General features: G+C 37.6%; 1 protein-coding gene across 1 annotated transcript; it reads left to right on the forward strand.

Moving 5' to 3' along the window:
• The first annotated feature begins 1966 nt into the window (after window positions 1-1966).
• Window positions 1967-22275, forward strand: htr1fb (5-hydroxytryptamine (serotonin) receptor 1Fb). Its single transcript, XM_051889412.1, has 2 exons — window positions 1967-2435; window positions 20175-22275. The coding sequence occupies exon 2, from the start codon at window positions 20186-20188 to the stop codon at window positions 21320-21322; it is 1137 nt and encodes a 378-aa protein (XP_051745372.1). The 5' UTR covers window positions 1967-2435; window positions 20175-20185; the 3' UTR covers window positions 21323-22275.
• Window positions 22276-22814: the final 539 nt, after the last annotated feature.

The following is a 22814-nucleotide window of genomic DNA, read 5'->3' on the forward strand; positions in this document are numbered from 1 at the left end:
GAGGTGATTGAAACACCTGAATTCAATGATTTGGAGGGGTGTCCCAATACTATTGGCAATATAGTGTACATCATTCACCCGCCATATTGTTAAATCTATACGATTTTTCATATCAACAGAAAAATATAGCGGGATAACCTGGCTTCTCTCAAGACTCCCCTGTTAGTTCGCTGTTAATGATATACTAAAGCCCACCGGCACATTGATGTGATTGGTACAAGGTAGTTTGTGACGTCACAGACACCAGCGATTTCAAATCGCGGTTTTGAGACTGTCTTTTTTTAACTACATTTTTAAGGAGAAAATACTCAGCAATGGTGTTGGCATATGAATTAACACATGGTTTATCTTAAAGCATATTAAAAACACATAGACATATAAACAACATTAAAAACTTGATTTTCACCACAGGGTGACTTTAACATTTTGAACCCCCTGACTTCATTCATGAAACATTCTTCAAAATATCTTCTTGTGTTCCAGAGAAGAAAGAAAGCCATATGAGTTTGGCTCACTTTTTGGGTATATATTTAATCCTTAAGTGAAATCTTCCAACTCTACAAACAAATAATGGGGCTGCAGGCTAATGTGCTGCAGCATAAAGAGAAATGAGAAGGATCAGGGTTTATAGACACATTTAGGCAGATATTTAGGCAGTTTTGTATGATTAAAAGGCCATCCCACAGCTGTGTGGTAACAGTTGATATCCAGTCCATTCATCATTCAAAAGCTTAAGGATTTGGGTTTATAGAAAGTAGAAAAAAATATTTATTTTGGTCTGAGCACAAAGACAGTTTGCCCATGTTTACACAGGATAAATGGGTCTTGAAATTTATAGCTTCCTTCATATTTTTGGCCATCATATTTCTGCAACAAGAAGTTTGAAAACTATCTCTGTGTGGAAAAGTGCTGCATGGAAGTTCTTCAAAAATGTTTACTTTGTGTTTTGCAAAACAAAAATAACAGCTTAGAGGGTTCAAATGACAGTGAACCCTGTGAGTAAATAATGAGACAATTTTCTTTTTTGGGGTCAGAAATTACTTTAAGAACATTCCCTATAGTTTAAACTTTCAAAAGGCATCCTTTCTAGCAAACAAAAATAATTTATCCATGTGGGAATGTTTGCATTCAACCTGGAGGCAAAGCAGAACCTACAATATTTTTCCTGACATAAACAGTTAATTCTCAACAGGTTAAATGAAATGACTTGACATCTGCTGTAAACAAAGCCTACAGAAACTGGTGTTCCGCAGGAGGAATTTTAGCTTTGGCTTTCATATGGGGTTCAGATGAATGGGGTTTTTATATCCAAGATAAGCTATAATGACGAATCTCTGCTCCAGGGAAAGACTGACAGAATGAGAGGAAAGTGACAAGCCGTGTGAGAGCATCATCACAAAGGCTTCCCATCCCTCCTCCTTCACTATAGCCCACCTGGTCGTGGTTTATATCTTTCACTCTCTCGTTTTTGTGTCTCGCTCTCATTTTTCCCTGTCTTTCAAGCAAGCCCTGGCCTTGTTACAGACACTCTTCCTGTTCAGATCCCAATCTCTGTCCCTGCCTTATTAGAAATCCAATTCCCTGCCTCTCTGACCTCCCATCCTCTACATTTCCTCTTTCAACATTTGCTGCAAAACTTTTGATGTGAGCAAAACATCCTGACCAATCAGGGTTTTGTTTGCCTCTATTAAGACGCAATCTTCCCTCCATCTCACTCTTGGGTAAATATGCACATATATTAGAATGCATTACCTCCATGTAGCTACTCTAGTCATTCCAGAGTTTATTTTTATAATATGCACCGCTGGCTGTCATGAAGCATGAACCCTATCATTTATTGAGTGTGCTTATATTTGGTGGGATCTGTTCTGCTTGTTGAGGTCTGACAATCTGAGATTCACTGGTTACATAACAACCAGATTGCAGAAGGTTTCCTCTCTGAAAATGAATCATATTGCCTATTGAACCACCCTGGAGGACCTTGGATAGCATCATCCACACGACCTAATAATCACTACAACACACACTATCTTCACATACACTGTAAAATGTATTTGGGAAATTCTTAGGAAAGTCATTTCCCCTGATAGATCTTTTTGTTTATTTATTTAGTAGCTAGTATAGGAAAATGACACTTAAAAATCTTGAAGTGAGTCGTGTTCACGTTAACTGGACACAATCAATGCAATTGCTGAATAATTCTTTACTCGATTATAAAGCAGTGCCTCCCTTTCATTAAGCACCTGTCAGGCGCACCACGGCGCGCGGCTCCCACGCACTAGATGAATCGCACGCGCTCTCATCAGGAGCAGTAAAGTATAGCAGTCTCACGCAGCTCCGACATTCCGGCACTCTCACAGTTCCGTCAGTTGTAGGGAATTTTTATCCAGGGAAACCGTTCTGAATCGAAGACTTCCTCTTTGGAATCACTAACCGTAAGTAAATTTTTAAATTAGTCAAATTACCAATAAGGTTTTGACCACCTGTTTGTCGAAGTGTATGTCACATACACATACAGACAAACATTTTAAGTCATCTGGATTTACTGTTCAATTGACCTTTTATTATTATTATTTATTTATTTATTTAAACGTACTCTTCAAGAAAATCTCATTTAGTAGGCTAAATTAATTCATGAGAATCTCTTGCTCCAACCAAAACAGACAATGAAAGCACAGTATGAGCGCTGCAGGGATCCATAATTCCCTAAAGGTTTTGGTCCAAGAGAACCGAAAATGATAACAAGGAATTATTTAGCTTCTGTCTTCTTTAGTTTCTTTATGTAGCTTCTATATATTCAGTTGAGTTCTTGTAGCTGTTGTACATCTTCTTGCCAAATGAATTCTAGTCCCATTTAAATTATTATCATATATGTATATATATTATCAAAAATGTCCAAATGGTCTGACTTTACAAATGTTCTGTTCTTTTGTGTATATTCAATTATTTTGACTGTCATGAAATGTCTGGTCATATGTCTATTTATGAACTTTTTACCCTAAAATAATATGTATGACATATATTTATAAAATACATATTGTATAATATATTCATGCATTGTAATAATAAATAAATAAATAAATAAAAGGATGGATGGATATATTGATGGAAGGAAGTTTCCATGTTCCATGAAAAAAAAGTTAATTCAGTAGAAGGATGCGATCAGTTAACTTTTATTAATATAAATGTAAGTAAGGGAACCAACAAATCTGACCTTTTATCTGCAGGAGAAGGAAATATAAAAAATATTGGTAACACTTCATAACAACTTTCAATAAATCATTAACAAACATTTTATAATGCTTACCAGATCATTAGTTATACAAAAGTGCATTAATGTATGAATTGAAGTTTTATGACATGTGTTAGCATTCAAATGTACATTAACAAATAATTGAAAGTTTAATGACATTTAAGCATAAGGATATCAATTTACATTAAATAATGATTTGTTATTCATTATGTAGTGTTTAATAAGTTCATTAGTAAACATTCACAAGCACATTATCTCATAGCTATTTGAAAATATATTAACTAATGATCCGTTAAGCATTATATAATGTGTGTTAATGATTTATTGATGAAAGTTATTATAAAGTGTTACCAAAATGGGTTAAAAAAATATCAACTTGTATATATTTAGAGCACATGGAAATGCTTGCAGATCAGGCAGTGAAAATACTCCCCCAGAAAACAATAAATGCAGTATAGAGACAGACTTATTCATCAACATGTCTTTAAAAAACAACAGGGCTGACAATGTTTTGGTGGTCCCCGCGAAGTTATTCCAGAGCTGCGCTGTGACTCTGTGATGCAAAAACAACAGCTCTGGGGCAGAATACATGATGAATTACAAAATTGTTTCAGAGCTTCTTAAAGTCTTCTTAACAGTCCTACTTAATATCAGGTGGCCTTAACTACTAATGCACTTATTGTGTATGTTTTTACATTGTACTTATATTTTTAAAATACCTCCATGTAATTAAATCTGTAATTAATTTCTGTAATTACATTTATAATTATACTGTTGACCCTTCCCTTACACCTTACCCACCCTTAAACCTACCCATTTCACCAAACCTGTCCTTAACATTACCCGTATCCCACCTCAATAGCAGCAAAAGTATTTTGCAATCCAATATGAACACAATAAGTACATTGTACTTATTTTTTGATGTAAGTACATAGTAGTTAAGGCCACCTAATATAAAGTGGGACCAAAAATCCCGCAAAGATCTGTATCTGTAGTACACAAGAGTACAAATTATGATTACTAATCTATGATTACTAATGACAGTAGGTATCATTCTGACCAGGAATCATTTGTTTTATTGATTTCTAATTTCACAATGGTAGAACACCAACTCCTTTCACTTGCTTCCTACCCATCGCCACCAGACACTGTATTTGCACAACATGATTGACATTTAGTTCTCATTAGTTCTCTGAGTGCACACCCAATGGAGATTCAATTACTGGATGAAGAATAGGGTTTTGATAGTGTGACCATGTGTATGTAGTGGAGTATGAAATATCCCGTGAGCCAAATAAACAGTGAAATTAAAACAAAATGAAATTCCTTCTAAGAAGCAAAATAATTGCCCAAATCTCCTATGGGGTGTTTTTTGGTGTTAAAATAAATGAGTTTGAATAATTTGGATTTGTTTCTCTTTATTTATTTAATTTGTTATGAGTGGATATCTTTTAATTTTGCATTAAATATTTGGAGACTTTAAATGAAATATTTAATTGCTTTGGTGTGTCTATTTTATTTATTTTCTTCATCTTATTTTCATCTGTTAAAAATAGTTGGCTGGAGATGGTTTGAGTGTGCTTTGAACCCAGGATATGTAAATTAGCTTGGACATTTAAGCTAAAAAAACTGCTATATGTATCATAAACATCTGAATACCTAATGAATATGGTTAGCTCTGAATTTTTATCCAGGAAAAATCCACTGACCATGAGTTAATGTAACCAAAACTTAACATCAACAAATCTTTTTTAGCACCTCAAACACTCCAGCTTATTTGACATTGCTGAGAACTGTCAGCTACGCAAATTGAGGCAATTACATCTGCTTTGTTTCTGAAGGTGAAGGACAAGAGCGTGTTTGATGCTCTTCCAACTCATTTCAGAAGAGTGCGGCGTTATTGATTGAGGCCATGCGGTCAGACAGCCCGTAATGATCTTGTGATTGTGCCCATAAAGATTTTTCTGCCCAGAAGCATTCCATCTGTTGACACCTGTAGGCAGCCCAGGTGGCCCTCTGTGTACAAACATCCACACTTTGGCTTCATTTAGAGACAATCCCACTTCACCAGGCTGAGTCTAGTCCTGTGTTCTTTGTTTTTTATGCACAAGACATGAATTTGGATAGGAGTAGTAGAGCCTTGAACAGTATTAAAGGGAATGTCACGACCAGGCTGCTTCCAGCCTGAAGTGCCGTCACCAGTCCAACACCCAGAAGGCTTTTTGGCACAGCCGATGTTGAAAGTTTGAGTAGGATGGATCTTCAGTCATTCTGCATCTGGCAATGTGTTCTGATATCTCTCTGTGACAGTCTGTTGTTGTTTGCTCTCTGAAGCAGAGATTGCAAAAATCACATAACCTCTTGAGACGTGTTGCATAAGATTTATGTAGCCTACTCCAAGGCACAATTCTTAAGTGAAAATCACATTTCCTGAGTGAGATTCCAACATCCAGGTAGTTACGCCATGCCTTAGGATAAATGAAACTTAATGCGTAAAACTTTCTCCTAAGAGAAATGGAAATCTGTATAAAATTTATGCTACTTAAGGTGAGACACTACAGGTGAATAGGGATTTTTTTTTAAATTAGAAGATATCACTGTGAAACTTCTCCAGTTTATTACTGGCATAAACATAAGAAAAAAATGTATTACAAGTTTTGAATAAATTTATGTTTTAATATGCAAATGAGGCCTTATATACTTAAATATATGCTTATTTGCATACATTTCCAAAAACAAAATCTGGAAATTGGAAAGGTCCAGGTTTAAAATTCTTGGTTCTATTTGTTGACATATTAGATGAAAGGGCTTTTACAGAGGGGATTCTGGATATCTTATTTTGTGCTTTAGTAAATTAGAGAATACTGACAATAGCCTTAAAAAATCTATTTTCGCCATGTTTTTTTGAGTAAAAGGACCTATAACTCAGGATAGGAATGATATATCAACAAATCCCTCTGTAAAAGCCTTCAGAATATAGATAGGAATAAAACTGTAAAGTTTGGTGTATATAAGTTCTGCTGAAGTGGAGATTTCTGACTCAGAGCAGGAGAAAAAACTCATTTTGAGAAAACGGCCTTTAAAGATATTTACTGTAATTGAAATCTATAGACGCAAATAGATAAAGTGCTATAAGATATACACTTAAAAATGTATTTTGGATGTTTTCTTTCCACCAGTCTGAAAAAACACTTTATGAAAAGTCAAAAAGTGCAAAATCTCAAAATTGACAGGTGCCTGAAAAAACAGTGTTTTTGCCCGTAGTGTCTCCCCTTAATTTTTTAACCCACAGTCCTGAATTATTGTGAATAATTCATTGGTGCACGCTATTCAAAAGAAGTTTTTTTTTTTTTTCTGTAATCTTTAATCAAAATGTAATAACTTGGTATTCTTGTGAAATGACCTTCCTTTTCCTTTGACATCAATGTGAATAGACAAAAGAGTTTCAACCACTCCCCTTTAACTACCTGTCTACTGCTAGCTGCGACCACCACATGAAACTAGTGCATCACATGAGAAGTTGTATTTTAGTTGTATCTGTCCAAAAACCCTGTTTCCTAATCCCAAACTATGGTTATGGGCCCGCTGGATTGATTTTTTGCATTTAGGGGGTGGCACCTGGCATATTTCATGTGTCATATGTAGGTAAATATTGCTGTTTATTGCTAACTACTGTTAGTAAGTTGTGTGGACAGTAATGCTGCGTTCATGCCATGGTGTAATTACCATAAATAAGAGATGACTACACGTGACTCTGTACTTGAAGCTGTTAAAGTCCTCTGATACAGACGTATACATTTCTCTTGCACTATTAAAGGTGCGTTCATGCCATGCCGTGTAGATCTTGTAATTACAACGTGCAATATCTTAATTTTCTGAGAGCTATGACTTGTACCACATGGCCCCTGTACCACCTGACTACTGCAGATTTAAGGGCTGCTTAAAATATTGTTGATATCAGAACAATCTTGGATTGTTAAACTCTTATGCTGCCTCAAAAGTCTGTGTGATCACGTGAATACTTTAATACTTTAATTCTAAAAAGTCAGAATAGTTACGGTAATTACGACATGATGTGCCGTGAACGCACCTAAGGACAGTGGATCTAGTTCTTGACACAACAGACCCAAATTCGCACGATTACATTCTTCTCCCTTTTTTCATCATATATCAGCTAAGTGGCATTTATTTTAAATAAAAATGGAAAATATGTAACACACTAAATGGAACACACTAAAGAAAATATTCAAAAAGTGGAAATAAATTGCTCAAAACCGTGATAAACAAATGTTTAATAGGTGCATAATTGAAATTGGATGTGGTGTCCTTGCGTTGATTGGGTGGGCTGACATATCAACCGCTCATATCGTTACCATGCTCAAAAACTTGCCACCCTTCCTGGACCTTTGAGGATACATTTACTGATCAGCAGGTTTTTGTTTCAAATCAGAGTTTCGAATGGTGTAAATGAAGCCTCGTTTACTGAAATCATGTGACTTTGGTGCTCTGAACCACTGATTCAAAACAAAAGATCTGTAAAGATTCGAAGCTGTGTTTTGAGATCGCTCATCACTAGATATTGTTGAAAAGTCATTATTTTGTTGTTTTTTTTGGTTGTTTTTTTGCCACACAAAAAGTATTCTCGTCGCTTTATAACATTAAGGTAGAACCACTGTACTCACATGAACTGTTTTAAATATGTCTTTAGTACCTTTCTGGATCTTGAGAGGTTCAGTGACATTGCTGGCAATAGAGGCCTCACTGAGCCATCGGATTTCATCAAAAATATCTTAATTTGTGTTCCAAAGACGAACGAAGGTCTTACAGGTGTAGAACGACATGAGGGTGAGTAATAAATTACATTAACCCTAACCCTTTAAACATTGAAATGTCAATCTCAACCAAAGTGATGGTTTGGATCAAAACTCAACATTGTGTCAATGCCACCATGCTATCTGAGTAAGCATCTTACACCTAGTGCAAATGGCATCTAACTACTATTTACATAGGAAAAAAAAAAACTTTATTTGCACTAAATAAATGTAAATTTCAGTTACAGTGTAGTAACTAATAACTAATAGTCAGGTAGTCAGGTGCCATCTATATGCATTATTCTGACTTCAAAAAGGGATAAGAAGTGGTCGGGTGCCAGCATGTAATCAAAATTGACCCTATTTAGTTTTTTAAAGGGGACATATCATAAAAATCCGACTTTTTCCGTGTTTAAGTGCTATAATCGGGTCCCCGGTGCATCTACCAAACCAGAAAACGTGAAAAAGGACTACCAGTAACTTTTACTGGTAGCAAGTAAGTTTTGGTAAGCCTTTCTCTGCAAGCACGAGCCATTCAGATTTTGCTCCCCTTGTGACGTTGGAAGAGGATCTTATTATAATATTACCGACTCCTGAATCTGTATGTTTCCACCCACAGTGCCGCCATTTTGTTTTTGCAAGCGACAACGGTGTCATTTTTACTCTCTATTTTTTTTCCTTTTTTGAAAGTTGTGAAAACACAATTGTGGAGTTTTTCTTTTTTCTATTTGTGCAAATGGAAACACACACACACACACACATATATATATATATATATATATATATATATTTAATGAAGTCTCTCATTCACCGCTATAAAAGTTCACCCAACAATGACGACTTCCACTTCTGAGAAACCCGGAAATGTAAAAAGGGTCTATCTATTGGAATTGCGAGCTTGGGACAGAGAGCACGAGCTCATTTGCATTTAAAGGTACACACACCAAATCAGCACATTTTTTCTCCCACCCAAAAAAGTTAAAGTTAAAACATGGTATATTAAAAAATCCATGGGGTATTTTGAGCTGAAACTTCACAGACACATTCTGGGGACAGCTGAGAATTATATTACATCTTGTAAAAAGGGGCATAATAAGTCACCTACATCGCTGGTGTTATTGTGCATGATTCATAGATTGGTGCACATTATAGAAAAAAATTGCTTAGTAATCTTTTATCAAAATAAAATAACTTGCTCCTGCTCTGAAATGACTTCCCTTTTCGGCTGTCTTTATTAATCCCTCTTACTTTTCAACCCCTCCCCTCTGACCACCTGGCTTCATTTTGGTTTGTATAATAACCATTTCTCATGATCCAATCCAATCAAAAATGGATAGAATGAAGTCTTGCCTTACATTTTTCTCATTAAATATCCTATTTCACTAGGAAATAAGTCACATGGTTTCACATTAAATGTTTCATTTAGAGCATCCACATTTGAAACAGTGAAAAAAAAAACCCCACCAAATTCCACACATTCTCTATCCAACCATCACTAACAGTCAAAAATAATAATTTCCTAAATTTTCACACATCACTTAGTGTTTTCTGAATCACCATATTTGTTTACTTGTTTTTGATTCGCTAATTTACTCTGGGAACATGTGTCAGAGCTGAAGATGCCACGGCACTAACAAAAGCTGACGAATCTGCCGTCCCATATTAGTGCTCCGTGAATGAATAGATAGGGTCTTTTGGGAGGGAACTGCAAGACCTTCCGACTTTTATATTTTCACTGAAACTTCTTGCAATTACCTTTGGTCTTCCCTGAGGAGGGGAATTGCCATCTAGAAGGCAACCCAGGCAGGGATTTAAAAGTCTTCAAGACATATCACATATGCAAATACTTTTAATAGAGTGTAAATCAAGAAATTATTGGTGTGAGATACAAAGTCCCTATTGCCTGCACACATAGAATGGATCCTGTGATTTGTTTTCTTTGGTAGAAAATTGCTTTTATCTTGCATATTAATCTAAGAGAAAGCATAAGTTTCTGAAATGAGATCTGATGTCTTGTTTTGCATAATCCAAAAATCAATGTTTAATATTTCTGTGAGTGAAAAGGTCTAAATACATGAAAGTGATGAAAGTTGAGTAAAGATCAAATGAAATTGAATTTGAATATGGTTAAATACTTTAAAACACACTATTACTGCTAATCTGATATTCAGCTTAACCTACGCTTTGTTTAAAAACAGACTGAGTTGTCTCCAGTGGCAGCACTTCAAGCATTATAAGTGCACAAAGATTATTCCAAAAGGTAGGCAGCAAAATTAGCCTATGCCTCCTCCTAAGATATCTTATTTTGGCCGGATTCTAAGGCAGCTTCATTTGCAATTCCAGAATGCATTGTGACACCAGTTAAAAACAAGTAATAATGCTTATGGTGCGTTTCCTAAAATAGCATTGCTAGCCAACTATGATTGCAATTATTTCTGTTGTTAGCAACATAGTTCAATGATTTGGTGTTTCCCTGAAACCAGTCACCACTCGCAAACAACATTGCAAAGTTGTGTGGTTGGAGCTATGAACAAGGACTTGTTGAGTACTACAGCTCTAGTTTCTTGTTCGTATGACAAGTGAACTTAAACAGACCATGCTCTTGAGTATAATAAGCAATCTAAAATATAGTAATCTATATTTTTCATTTTATTAATATACAAATTACATTCTACTTTTTTTTTTAGTTTGTGTGTTTAGTTGGAATCAAACATCTCTAAATTAAACAAAATGACAAGAACAAAAATAGCAAAGTAGCCTTCTTTTCAAATGACATGCTCATTATTTACAGCAATAATCAGACATTAATTTGATCTTGAACCGATTAATTAGCAGAACTCATTATTTTACCGCCTCCGTAACTTCCATAACGACAGTTTGTTGAACGAGCGTGGTTCAAATGATGGATGTTTGCTACTACAAATTCAGGAAACAGTCATGACCAGCTAATTTCTCCAACGATGCATTGTACTATGGTAGTTAAGCTGTGACTTACGTCATTGTATGGGATATGCACTCCAGTTAAGCACTAGGTTTTGCTTTTCATAATGTGCCCATTAGCCCCTGTTGGTAGATGCTCTAACTACACACACCATTTGATGTATTTTGACTTTTTCTTTTTCCCAAGCAACATATTGCCAATAATTTATTTCATTAAAGTAGATGTTTTACCATCCACTTATAATTTTTGATATCTCCCTGTCTGCAGCCTTTGACATGACAGCTCAAATTAGCTCTGTGTGTTGTTGAGGTGCCATCAGTCAATCAGCGATTAGTCACATGGCATTTAGGTTCAAGTGATTGGCAGAGAACCTGGCAGCAGAAATGAGCACCGTAAATCGCCATTAGGAAAGATGGCAGATTCTAAATCTTGTACCTCTAAGATTAGCTTCGCAACATGCTAACACAAGTCAATTGTGAGTTGAGCATTCTGCACACTTCACATGAAGAGTGCAATTGTGTGGCTCAACTTTGTTGCTGTCTATGTAGAACGTTTCAGATAAGTCACTTTTGTTCCATTTCAGTTAGGATGCATATGCAGAACCACATTTCTGAACAGAGTCAAATGGTGTGCTCATAATGCAAAGGCTGTTCCAAAAGGTAGATTTTGTAATTTTGTAATTTGGCAAAATTTCAAGACAGCATTGCATGTGCCTTTTGCAGAGAAGACAATCCCAGAATACACTGCAGCAAGCAACAAAAAAACAATTGATGAATGCCAATTATGAATATAATTTATTCAATACAAAAAATAGTGGTTACAAAATAAATTAAAGCTGCAAGCAGCGATGAAAGGGCCCTCGCACCCAGGCTCACCGCCATCCGGTGGCCTTAGGAAAACTGTGAACAGTGGGTGATAGTCATTTAAGCGGATAAATAGAGGAGAAATATGGCAAAGTCATTTTGATGCACCACATTTCCTGCTGCCAGCAGGTAGCGCTTTGACTATAACTAAATATTGCCATGTAGATGTCTTCAGGCCAGGACTATTATCAAACATGTGAAGTTTGGGGCAAATCGGACATTGTATGCCTGAGTTACAACAACTTCCTGTTTCGTGGCATTAATCACATACTTTAGCACTTAGCCAAGTGTGGCATGATTTAACGTGTTTCTAGCATTTTTGGTACTTCATGGCATATACAAATGTGTTTCTGGGAGTGAATTACAGTGCAAAGCATGCCATTTCCTGTTGCCAGCAGGTGGCGCTATGACTAACTGAATATTGGCATATAGATGTCTTTAGGCCAGGACTCTTATCACCCATGTGAAGTTTGGGGCAGATCGGACACCGTATGCCTGAGTTACAGCAGCTTCCTCTTTCATGGTGAAACATCAAACTTTGTCAGGCTGCCACAGACACACCCTTCAACGAAAACTCAAGATCTTCGCAATTTAACATCGCTAAGACCTTAAGATTAGACAGACCAAATATGATGTTGATCTGATTAAAGCTCTAGGAGGAGTTTGTTAAAGTACAATGTCTGGAAATGGCAAAAACTGCAAAGATTTTGCAGAGAAAATTCAAAATATCTCACTTCCTGTTGGGTTTACAGATTTTGCACCCAGGGACTTTTTTGTAGGTATTGGGCTGTTACATGTGTCTACCGAATTTCATACCTGTACGTGAAATGTAGAGTGAAGGGTGCTTAAAGGGATAGTTCACCCTAAAATGAAAATTTGATGCTTATCTGCTTACCCCCAGGGCATCCAAGATGTAGGTGACTTTGTTTCTTCAGTAGAACACAAATGATGATTTTTAACTCCAACCGTTGCAGTCTGTCAGTCGTATAATGCATGTCAATGGTAACAAAATCTATGAGAGTAAAAAAAACATGCACAGACAAATCCAAATTAAACCCTGCGGCTCGTGACCACACATTGATGTCCTAAGACACAAAATGATCAGTTTGTGCGAGAAACTGAACAGTATTTATATAATTTTTTTACCTCTAATACACCACTATGTCCAACTGCCTTGAGCGCGCACACGGCATCTGGTGCGTGAGGTGTGTACGTGCTCTGGCATAGTTTATGCAAGCGCCGGAAGTGATCTCTCGCATGTATACCTCACTCATTGTTTACACAGAGCCCATACATACATGTTTTTTTTACTCTCATAGATTTTGGTACCATTGACATGCATTATACGACTGACAGACTGCAACGGTTGGAGTTAAAAATCATCATTTGTGTTCTACTGAAGAAACAAAGTCACCTACATCTTGGATGCCCTGGGGGTAAGCAGATAAACATCAAATTTTCATTTTTGGGTGAACTATCCCTTTAACTGAAATTTTGTAGGCGTGCTATTGAGCCATTTTGCCACACCTAATTCTGAATCCCATATCAGATGTAAATTTTCACCATTTCTGACTAGTGTGCAAAGTTTCATGGGTTTTCGAGCATGTTTAGGCCCTCAAAAATGTGATTCATTTCGGAGAAGAAGAATAATTGACTGAGCAACTACAATAGGGTCCTCACACCATCAGTGCACAGGCCCTAATTAAAAGTTCACTATTTTACTTAGTACTTGTGTGTGCTATGTATTTTTATTACTTTTATACTTGTACTTGCTATCACCAGAAGTGTTGGGGGTAACACATTACAAGTAACTTGAGTTATGTAATCAGATTACTTTTTTCAAGTAACTAGTAAAGTAACGCATTACTTTTTCAATTTACAACAAATATCTAAGTTACTTCTTCAAATAAGTGTAACGGCAGGCCAGCAGAGGGAGCCGTCACCGGAATACCGACCATGTTCCACTCACTCTGCTTCCTCTTCAGTCACTTCCTGTTTGTTGGCTTTTTAACCAGAGACCATGCTGAGCCTCATTGCGAAGTATTGCCAGTTTACCTGCCTTACCAAGCGTTATTTTCCCTGTTGATTCTGTTTGATTACCTGTGTATGATTTTGCCTGCTTCTCTGTTTACTGACTACCTGGATTATCCCTTTTACTTTGGTTGCCCTATCGGACTGATGTTTTGATCTAGACCCATTGCCTGCCTTCTCACTCTTGGTTCTTGGATTAACCCTTTGTACGTCGACAGATTGGACTGCTCCTTTGGTTTTTACCCTCTGCCTGTTTTTTTTGGATCTGTTTATTGCTATTGTCTACAATAAACAACCGCACATGGATTCTAACTCAGCCTCAGCATCTACGTTACAGAATACTTCGCCACCCATGAATCCAGCGGAAGTTTTAAACCCACAGACGGCGTTCGCTTATCAGAGCGAGATGCTAAAGAATTATCAGAAACAGCTCGCTAAGTCCCAAACAGTCAACGAACATCTGACGCACTACATCTGGTCACTTCCTCCACCCACGCCAAAGACTGTAAGCTTTGCTCTTCCTAACAAGTTTGATGGTACTGCTGAGCAATGTAAGGGCTTTATTCGTCAAGTTAGATTGTACCTTGATCACCAAGAAGATATGTTTGAATCAGAGGAGAAGAAATGTGCATTCTTAATGACACTATTGACTGGCAGAGCTATTGATTGGGCCTTAGCGGTCTGGGACTCTGACCCACGATTTAAATATTCTGCATATTACTTCATCCAACTCGGTGTTTCACGGCTTTCTAAGGAGGAAAGAGAGAGGCGTCTACAATGTGTTTGTACTGCGATGAAGCAGGCCATAGCAGTCTGAGATGCCCACACAAGTTCCGAGCCACACCCAGGGTAAATACTGAACTCTTCTCACTGCTCAGCAGCAAATCATTGACAGTACCTATTTCTCTCAAGTCTGATTCTCTGTCTCTTGATCTAACAGTGATGATCGATTCTGGGGCCGCACTTAATCTGATCAACAAGGACATCATCACCAAGTATAACATCCCCACTCAACCATATACCCCACCTATCAAGATCAAAGCCATCAACGACACCCTGATTGGAAAAGGAATCACTCATCAGACCAAAACGTTGGGTTATTACATCAAGAATCCATCACATTATATATCGTTGACTCTCCCAAGCACAAAGTCATCCTGGGCTACCCCTGGCTCTCTGCCCATGACCCCGATATTTCCTGGTCTCACGGTGAACTCACTCGTTAGTCCACGTTCTGTATAAATCATTGCTTCACTATGAGACTCCAGCCATGTCTAACTACCAGCATTGAAAGTCCTGACACTCAGAAAATCGTGAGCATTCCCACCTACTACAACAACCTGTCAGAAGTCTTTAGTAAAACCAAGGCCACACAACTGCCACCACATCGATCCTGGGATTGTGCTATCGATCTGCTTCCCAATACCATGCCCCCCAAAAGCAAGGTTTATCCCCTCTCCAGAGTCGAAAGTCAAGCTATGGAGGAATATATTGAAGAAGCTCTGGACTCAGGTTTCATTCGACTATCGACCTCTCCTGCTGCTGCGGGGTTCTTCTTCGTCGAGAAGAAGGATGGAGGAGTCAGACTCTGTATTGATTACCGAAAACTGAATAGCATTACAGTAAAATTTCGTTACCCTCTCCCCTTAGTACCTTCTGCGCTTGAACAACTACGAGAAGCCACAATTTACACAAAACTGGATTTAAGAATTGCATACAATCTAATCAGAATTAAGGAGGGTGATGAGTGGAAAACTGCTTTTCTCACCACTAGGGGGCACTATGAATACCAGGTTATGCCGTACGGGCTTGCCAACTCACCAGCTGTTTTTCAATTATTCATTAACGAAATCTTCAAGGACGTACTCAACCAGTTTGTGGTGGCATACATCGACGACATCCTCATCTACTCCGAAGCTCTAAGTCCGAAGCTGAACATATTAACCATGTCAGAACCGTCCTCTCTCGTCTCCTAGAGAATCAACTCTACGTCAAGGCAGAAAAATGTGAGTTCCATGTTACACAAACCTCATTTCTAGGCTACCATATAAGTCACCACGGAGTCAAGATGGATGAATTAAAGATCCAGGCAGTCACCGAATGGCCTCAACCTTCCACCGTGAAAGAGTTACAAAGATTTCTGGGTTTCGCCAACTTCTACAGACGTTTCACCCGCAAGAACCACCACCAGCTCACTGTCCCCCTAGTAAACAGTATGTACCTCAGTGCCTACGTCGCCGTATCATGCAATGGGTCCACACGTCCATCAGTGCCGGTCACCCCGGCATTTCCCGCACTAACCGCTTGTTACAAAACTCTTTCTGGTGGCCGGCAATGACCAGAGAAATCGCAGCCTATGTGAAGTCATGTCAAGTCTGCGCCCAATCCAAGACCCCCAAGGAACAATGGGTCCACACGTCCATCACAACAGATGACACAACATCTATTGGTCTTCCCTCCTGTCCCGGAGGCGTTGTGTGCGCTATGTAAACATGATGGTTATTGTAGTTCTAGACTAAATGTCCCACTCATCCCACTTGCACAGAAACATTCAGTGTTCCTCCAAATGAATAAAAACAGTGAAATGCAATCTCAGAATTATACACAAACCTGTAATAATTAAATATATTAAATTAAACAAGCAAGCCCAGCCCAGGTGAGAATAACGCTGCATTCACGCCACCACGTAATTACCGGAATCTTGAGATGACAACACGTGATGTTATATTCAGAGGTGTTGTATTCACGTCCTCGGACTGGGAATTATGCATTTCTATGGCACCACTATCAACGCCTAAATTAATCTACAGAGGTCAGGTGGTACAGCGGCCATGTGGTACACATGGGAGCTTTCAGAAAACTCCCAGCTTACAAACTGTTATTACGAGCCCTATGAGGACGTGAATGCTTTTTACGAGCCAGAATCTCAAAGTTACAGTAATTATGATATGGCGTGAAAGCGCCTAAAGTAATGCAAAAGTAATGTAACGCATTACTTTTCATAAAAAGTAACTAATTCATGCAATTAGTTACTTTTTTTTTAGGGAGTAACGCAATATTGTAATGCATTACTTTTAAAAGTAACTTTCCCTAACACTGGTCACCAGCACTTTTGGTGTGCACCCGGTCCAGGTTCGTTTGACATCAGAGTTCGGTTCGTTTGGATGATTTGATTAAACCAAGTGTGAAAGAAACCTTAGTGTAAAGCACTAGCTTTGCAACATGCTTAGAGTCTATTAGAATCAGTTTTGAATCAAGCTTTTATGCACATTTCAGAGGAGGATTAGCTTTATGATACATGAAGTTGGTGCCTATGAAGAGCATTTTAAATTTGTCAAAAAAAAAAAAAAAAAAAAGACAGACAGACAGCAAGGCAGCTCACTACCACAGCCAATGCTGTGTAAAGCTGTGTTTATAGTGCCAATAAAGGTTTAATTCTTAAAAATATCATTAGAGAGCAGAGTGCTATTAGTGTTTTTAAACAGCCTGATTAGAACAGTCTGATCCTGCTCTAACCAAAAGCTGGAAGTGAGAAGTGTGGTTGGCAGGAGAAAATAGCTGGGATGGTCTTAATATGATCAAACTGACTAGCATGGCTTGGCATTAATAAAGACAGGGTTGGCCATCTATTCCCTGCTTTTTAAGCAGTCAACGTGCTCACTGGTGTGCTTCGACTGCACTGTGAAAAATTAATCAACAAACTTGTGTGGAGCATATTAGATTGACAGGGAGGCGCCAACGTCTCTCAGTGTTATCAGCATCTTACTGCAGGCCAGATTAAAGCTTCACCAGTAGTGACACAAATAGTAAACATTTTAAGATGCTTTCATCTAGCTTGGCATGTATAAGCATAAATCCTATGCCCCAAAACAGAAAACTAAAAAGTGATAAGTACCTTTTAAGTAATGTACCCGGCATATTTTTAAACGTGCCATGAAAACAATCTTGTGCTCATATGAGGTGGTAAATTTGGACAAGGGGGTGAGCAAACAAATTTACCACCTTGAAAATTGCATAGCAGACTGTTCCAAATAGTGCTTGAGTTGAGTTTCAGATGAATGCTTGAGTTTACATTTGAAAATAACATATCTAAAAAAAAAAAAAAAAAAACATACTTGGGTGGTTCCTCAGTAATGGGCACTTGATCTAAGCCTGTGAAATTTTAGTAAGTAAATTTTAGTAAGTAAGTGCTCTCAAAATAAGCTTTTACTCAGAAGTTTGTCCACTAACAGTGAATATCACAGGGGAATTCTGTCTTTTTTCTGAACTCAGTGAAATGATGTATTGTGTTTAATAGCATTCTGTGATGGAAACAACATTTTGAAATAAAAGGGCGACCTCCTTTGTCTTGCTAAGGCTAATTTAATGGCTAGCCACAAAAGCACTACAAATGAAGGACAGTTGTAATGTAGGAAAAAATACTTTTCACACAATGAATGTTGAAATTCTTTGTTTAGATCATAGTTTTAAATGTACTAATTCATATTTTTTTTATTATGGATTTTAAGTTATAACAATAAAATATATGCATTTAAGGCATTTAAAAATAAAAGATAAAGGCTAGCTCCCCATGTTATATTGCACATAGTTACTATTAAGAAAGGGGGGAAATACAAAACATTTGAAAAATTAAAGAATTTTATATAAATTTATTTACCTGATATTTTTGTCAAAATTGAGTTACATGTTCTTATTCTGTGACAACTTAGTTACATTATGTGATTTTTTTTTTTTAAGTTGTGTACATTTTAGGACTTTTTTTTTAGAAAACAAAAAGGTTATATCTACAAAGGAGTATGGAATGCAACTGTTACAAATCCTCATGTTTCTGTTTTCCCCTGTGACCTAGTTTTCCCCATTCTGTTGATTAGTTCATTTGATTCACCTGTGTCTATTTATCTCATCACCTTGTTAAGTTCCCTTTGTTTGCTTCCTGTATTTAAGCCCTGTGTTCACCCTTATTCCTCGTCCGTTCTTGTCCTTGTATGGTGTATGTTATGCCTACGTGTTATCATTAAAGCCTGTATTCATCTAATCTTCTTCGTTCGCCTGGTGTTTGATACCGATTATGACAGCAACATCTTTGTAGCTCAATATCTCAAAACTGCTCAGAATGCAGATAGAACCTTATAATTCCAAAGTGGCGTTTATTTACAGGATTGATGATGTGCAAATCTTGTGACAGTTTTGTAACCATATTAATGTATTTGTTTAATCAAAGAAATAATGCATTGAATCTTGTTCATTGTATGTGTTTTTCTTTTATAATAATAAAAAGAAAATAAATAAAGGCATGTCTGTGATAGTCATAATACAAATAAACACTTGGTAAATAAGTTGAAGAAACACCCACTGAAATAATGAATTAAAGGGTTAGTTCACCCAAAAATGAAATTTCAGTCATTAAGTACTCATCCTCATGTTGTTCCAAACCCGCAAGACCTTCGGAACACAAATTAAGATATTTTTGATGAAATCCAAATCCAGTTTTTTAATCTCCCATAGAAAGCAATGAAATGACCACATTCAAGGTCCAGAGAAGTAGTAAAGACATTGTTAAAATAGTCAGTGTGGTTCAACCTTAATGTTATAAAGTAATGAGAATACTTTTTGTGGTCAAATACAAAACAAACATAACAATTTTTTCTCTTACGCAGTTGACACAGTACAGGCTTTCGTGTCCTACGTCAGAACGGCGACTCATTATTGGTTGGCTCCTGCGTCAGCATCACACGCATGCGTCGTGGTGGTCATGTGAACAGCATTGGCCAATACTGAGCCCACGTTCTGGTGTAAACATGGAAGTGCTGCACTGCGTCAACTGCGTAGGAGACTGACAGGGAAGAGGCAAAATTGTTGAATAAAATCGTTATTTTTGTTTTGTTTTTGCACACAAAAAGTATTCTTGTAGTCATGTAGTTACCACTGTAGTCACATCGACTACTTTAATGATGTCTTTACTACTTCTCTGGGCCTTGAAAGTGGTAATTTCATTACTTTCTGTGGGTGATAAAAAAAAAAAAAAAAAAAAAAACCTCTTGGATTTCATCAAAAATATCTTAGAACGACATGAGGGTAATGAAAAAAATTTCATTTTTGGGTGAACTAACCCTTTAACACCAATTCACTGCAGTCATGGTTTGTCTGATTTAAGACTTCTTTTAATTTCACACTTCCTGATATCAGCGTAAACTAAAAAGTCAATATATTTTATTTTTCAAATGGGAATGGGTTTTGCTCTTGCTTATACTTTTTCTTTTATCCAACTCTTACAGGTCACAACCGTATGTCGAATAATTTCACCATGGACCCCATCAATTGCTCAACTGTGGATCTTTCTGATGTTCTGGCCAGCCGGATGAGTCCCAGTAAGATCCTCCTCTCCCTGACTCTCTCTTTCCTGGCTGTGGCGACCACCGCCATCAACTCCCTGGTCATCACTGCTATCCTGATCACCCGCAAACTCCACCAACCCGCCAACTACCTCATCTGCTCTCTAGCCGTGACAGACCTCCTGGTAGCTGTTCTAGTGATGCCCGTCAGCATTGTGTACATTGCAGAAGAGAAGTGGGTTCTCGGTCCGATAGTGTGTCACCTGTGGTTGGGTGTCGATGTTACATGCTGCACCTGTTCAATTTTACACCTGGCTGCCATTGCGCTTGATAGATACCGAGCCATCACCGATGCTGTGGCGTATTCCCAGAAGCGCACGTATAAAAGAGCAATCATAACCATTTTTGCACTGTGGACACTGTCTGTGTTGGTGTCTCTACCACCTTTAGTGTGGAGGAAATCCTCTAGTGTGGAACAAAAGGATGGGAAGAGGGAAGTCATGGACTGCTGGATTGAGCATGACCACGTGGCCTTCACTGTCTACTCCACTTTTGGAGCATTCTATATTCCACTGGCCCTCATTTTGGTTCTTTACTACAAGATCTACAAGGCGGCGGAGACACTGCGTAACCGTCGAGGGAGCAGCCGATTAGTCAAACAGACAGTGAGCAGTGTCATGCTTCCTGGAATGAGCTCTGATAAAGACATCGCCCTCAGTCCCGACACATTCTGCCCAATCGAGAAGTCATTTTCCGATCCATCAACAGATGGGGAAAGGGTGCGTATAACTTCCTCGTCAGGTAATCTCATCAAGGTCCGCAGGAACCCAGGGGCTAGGGAGAGACGGGCAGCTTTGACATTAGGACTAATCCTGGGAGCCTTTGTGGTGTGTTGGCTACCGTTCTTCCTGAAGGAGGTGATAGTGAATATTTGTCCGACCTGCAGCACCTCTGCTGTGCTTGCAGATTTCCTCACCTGGCTTGGGTATCTCAATTCCCTCATCAATCCGCTAATATACACCATCTTTAACGAGGACTTTAAGAAAGCATTCAAAAAACTTCTGCCCCTCTGTTGCAGCAATGTCCTTTGAAATTGACAGGGAGGAAAAGGAAAAAACATGAGGTTTCATCTGACAAACTTTTGAGTTGAAAGCTGCAAGTTACAATGACAATCCTGTCATACTGTAGATGAATTGACTTCTGCAAGGATTACACATTTCTCAGACACATTTCATATTGTTTATATAGTGCCTGTAAATACTTTAGTACATAAATGCATGTAAAAAAAAAAAAAAAAAAAAAATCAACCCATTTGCTCCACTTAAAGATTTCAGTATTTTGAAATAGAGAATTTTATATAAAATGTAAAAGCGTCTGGTGCACAATGTTTACCCCAAAGTTTACACCAAGGGGTAAAAGTTTGGCTGGTTAGCATGGCCCAGTTAGCCCCTGCTGAACTACACAATCTGGATCCCAAATGAATTTTTCTTCATTAACAGCCATTCAAATGTTACTGTGTATACTGGTGAAATAACTGTTTTTTGAAAATATAAATGTTCAATATTTTTAGTATATTGTAATTATTTTGCCAGTGACTGATTTTTTATTTTTTGGAGGGCTCTCAAAAGTGTGAAAAGTGTGAATGAGGGCTTGGGATTACATGTTCATGTGGTGGGATCAGCCACGTGATTATGACTATTGATTATTTGTGCCCTTCAAGTGTTGGAAATATCAGAATTATGAGTTCAAAGCACATGAATGACCAAAGTCCAAAAACTCTGAATTTTAGATGATACATAGCATTGTGGTATTTGGAAGAGCCGTGCCTATTTGAAACATCGCAGAAACACTGATCTATACTATAGATGCTAGCAAGTTATGATTTTACAGGTTTTTTTTATTGTACATGGTGTATTTCAATCATTTTAAATATACAACAGCTGATAGACAAGTGTAATAACTTAATGGTTTGTGTAATGCAAACATTTTGTTTTGATACTATGTATAAGTACTTTTAATAGAAATAAAAGTAAAATAGAAATAATTTTCATAAAAATGGGTTTATCATTCACAATATAATTATTTTGTTTAGTCTACTTAGGAGCTGTTTTCAACTTGAATGTGGCATGTCATAATACCCGACTCTGAGGTATGAGTTTCCCAGGTGCTCTTGAAGGGAGCATTATTCACATGAAATCAACAGCTTAAGTGATTGGCGCCAAAAAAATAAAATAAATAAAAACGGTGTGGAACAGAGCACCCACGTGCAAAGATAGCAGACACAGCCCTTCTCCCAGGGGCAGTATTCAAGGTTAGCTCAAAATGCATAACGCAGCAAAATCCCAGAAGACAGACAAGAGGCTGTTCCATTTGAATGGAAGATGGAAATCAGTATGCTAAATAAACCGCTTATGCTCAAAAACAGCTTGTCACATAATTGACTGACTGTTAATATTAAACATTCATTTTGGAGTGTGCTACATTTGCTGTCTCTAAGAAAGAACTACATTAGGAGTAGAACTATAGTTGGGTAAATTTTCCAAACAGGTATTACAGAACAGAAAACATGATCAAAGTACAACC

The sequence above is a fragment of the Ctenopharyngodon idella genome, chromosome 1, assembly GCF_019924925.1.
Source record: "Ctenopharyngodon idella isolate HZGC_01 chromosome 1, HZGC01, whole genome shotgun sequence".
NCBI classification, from domain to species: domain Eukaryota; kingdom Metazoa; phylum Chordata; class Actinopteri; order Cypriniformes; family Xenocyprididae; genus Ctenopharyngodon; species Ctenopharyngodon idella.

Bases quoted from the DNA above. Each gene is read 5' to 3' on its own strand.
- htr1fb (XM_051889412.1), top strand. From the start codon at position 20,186: ATGTCGAATAATTTCACCATGGACCCCATCAATTGCTCAACTGTGGAT.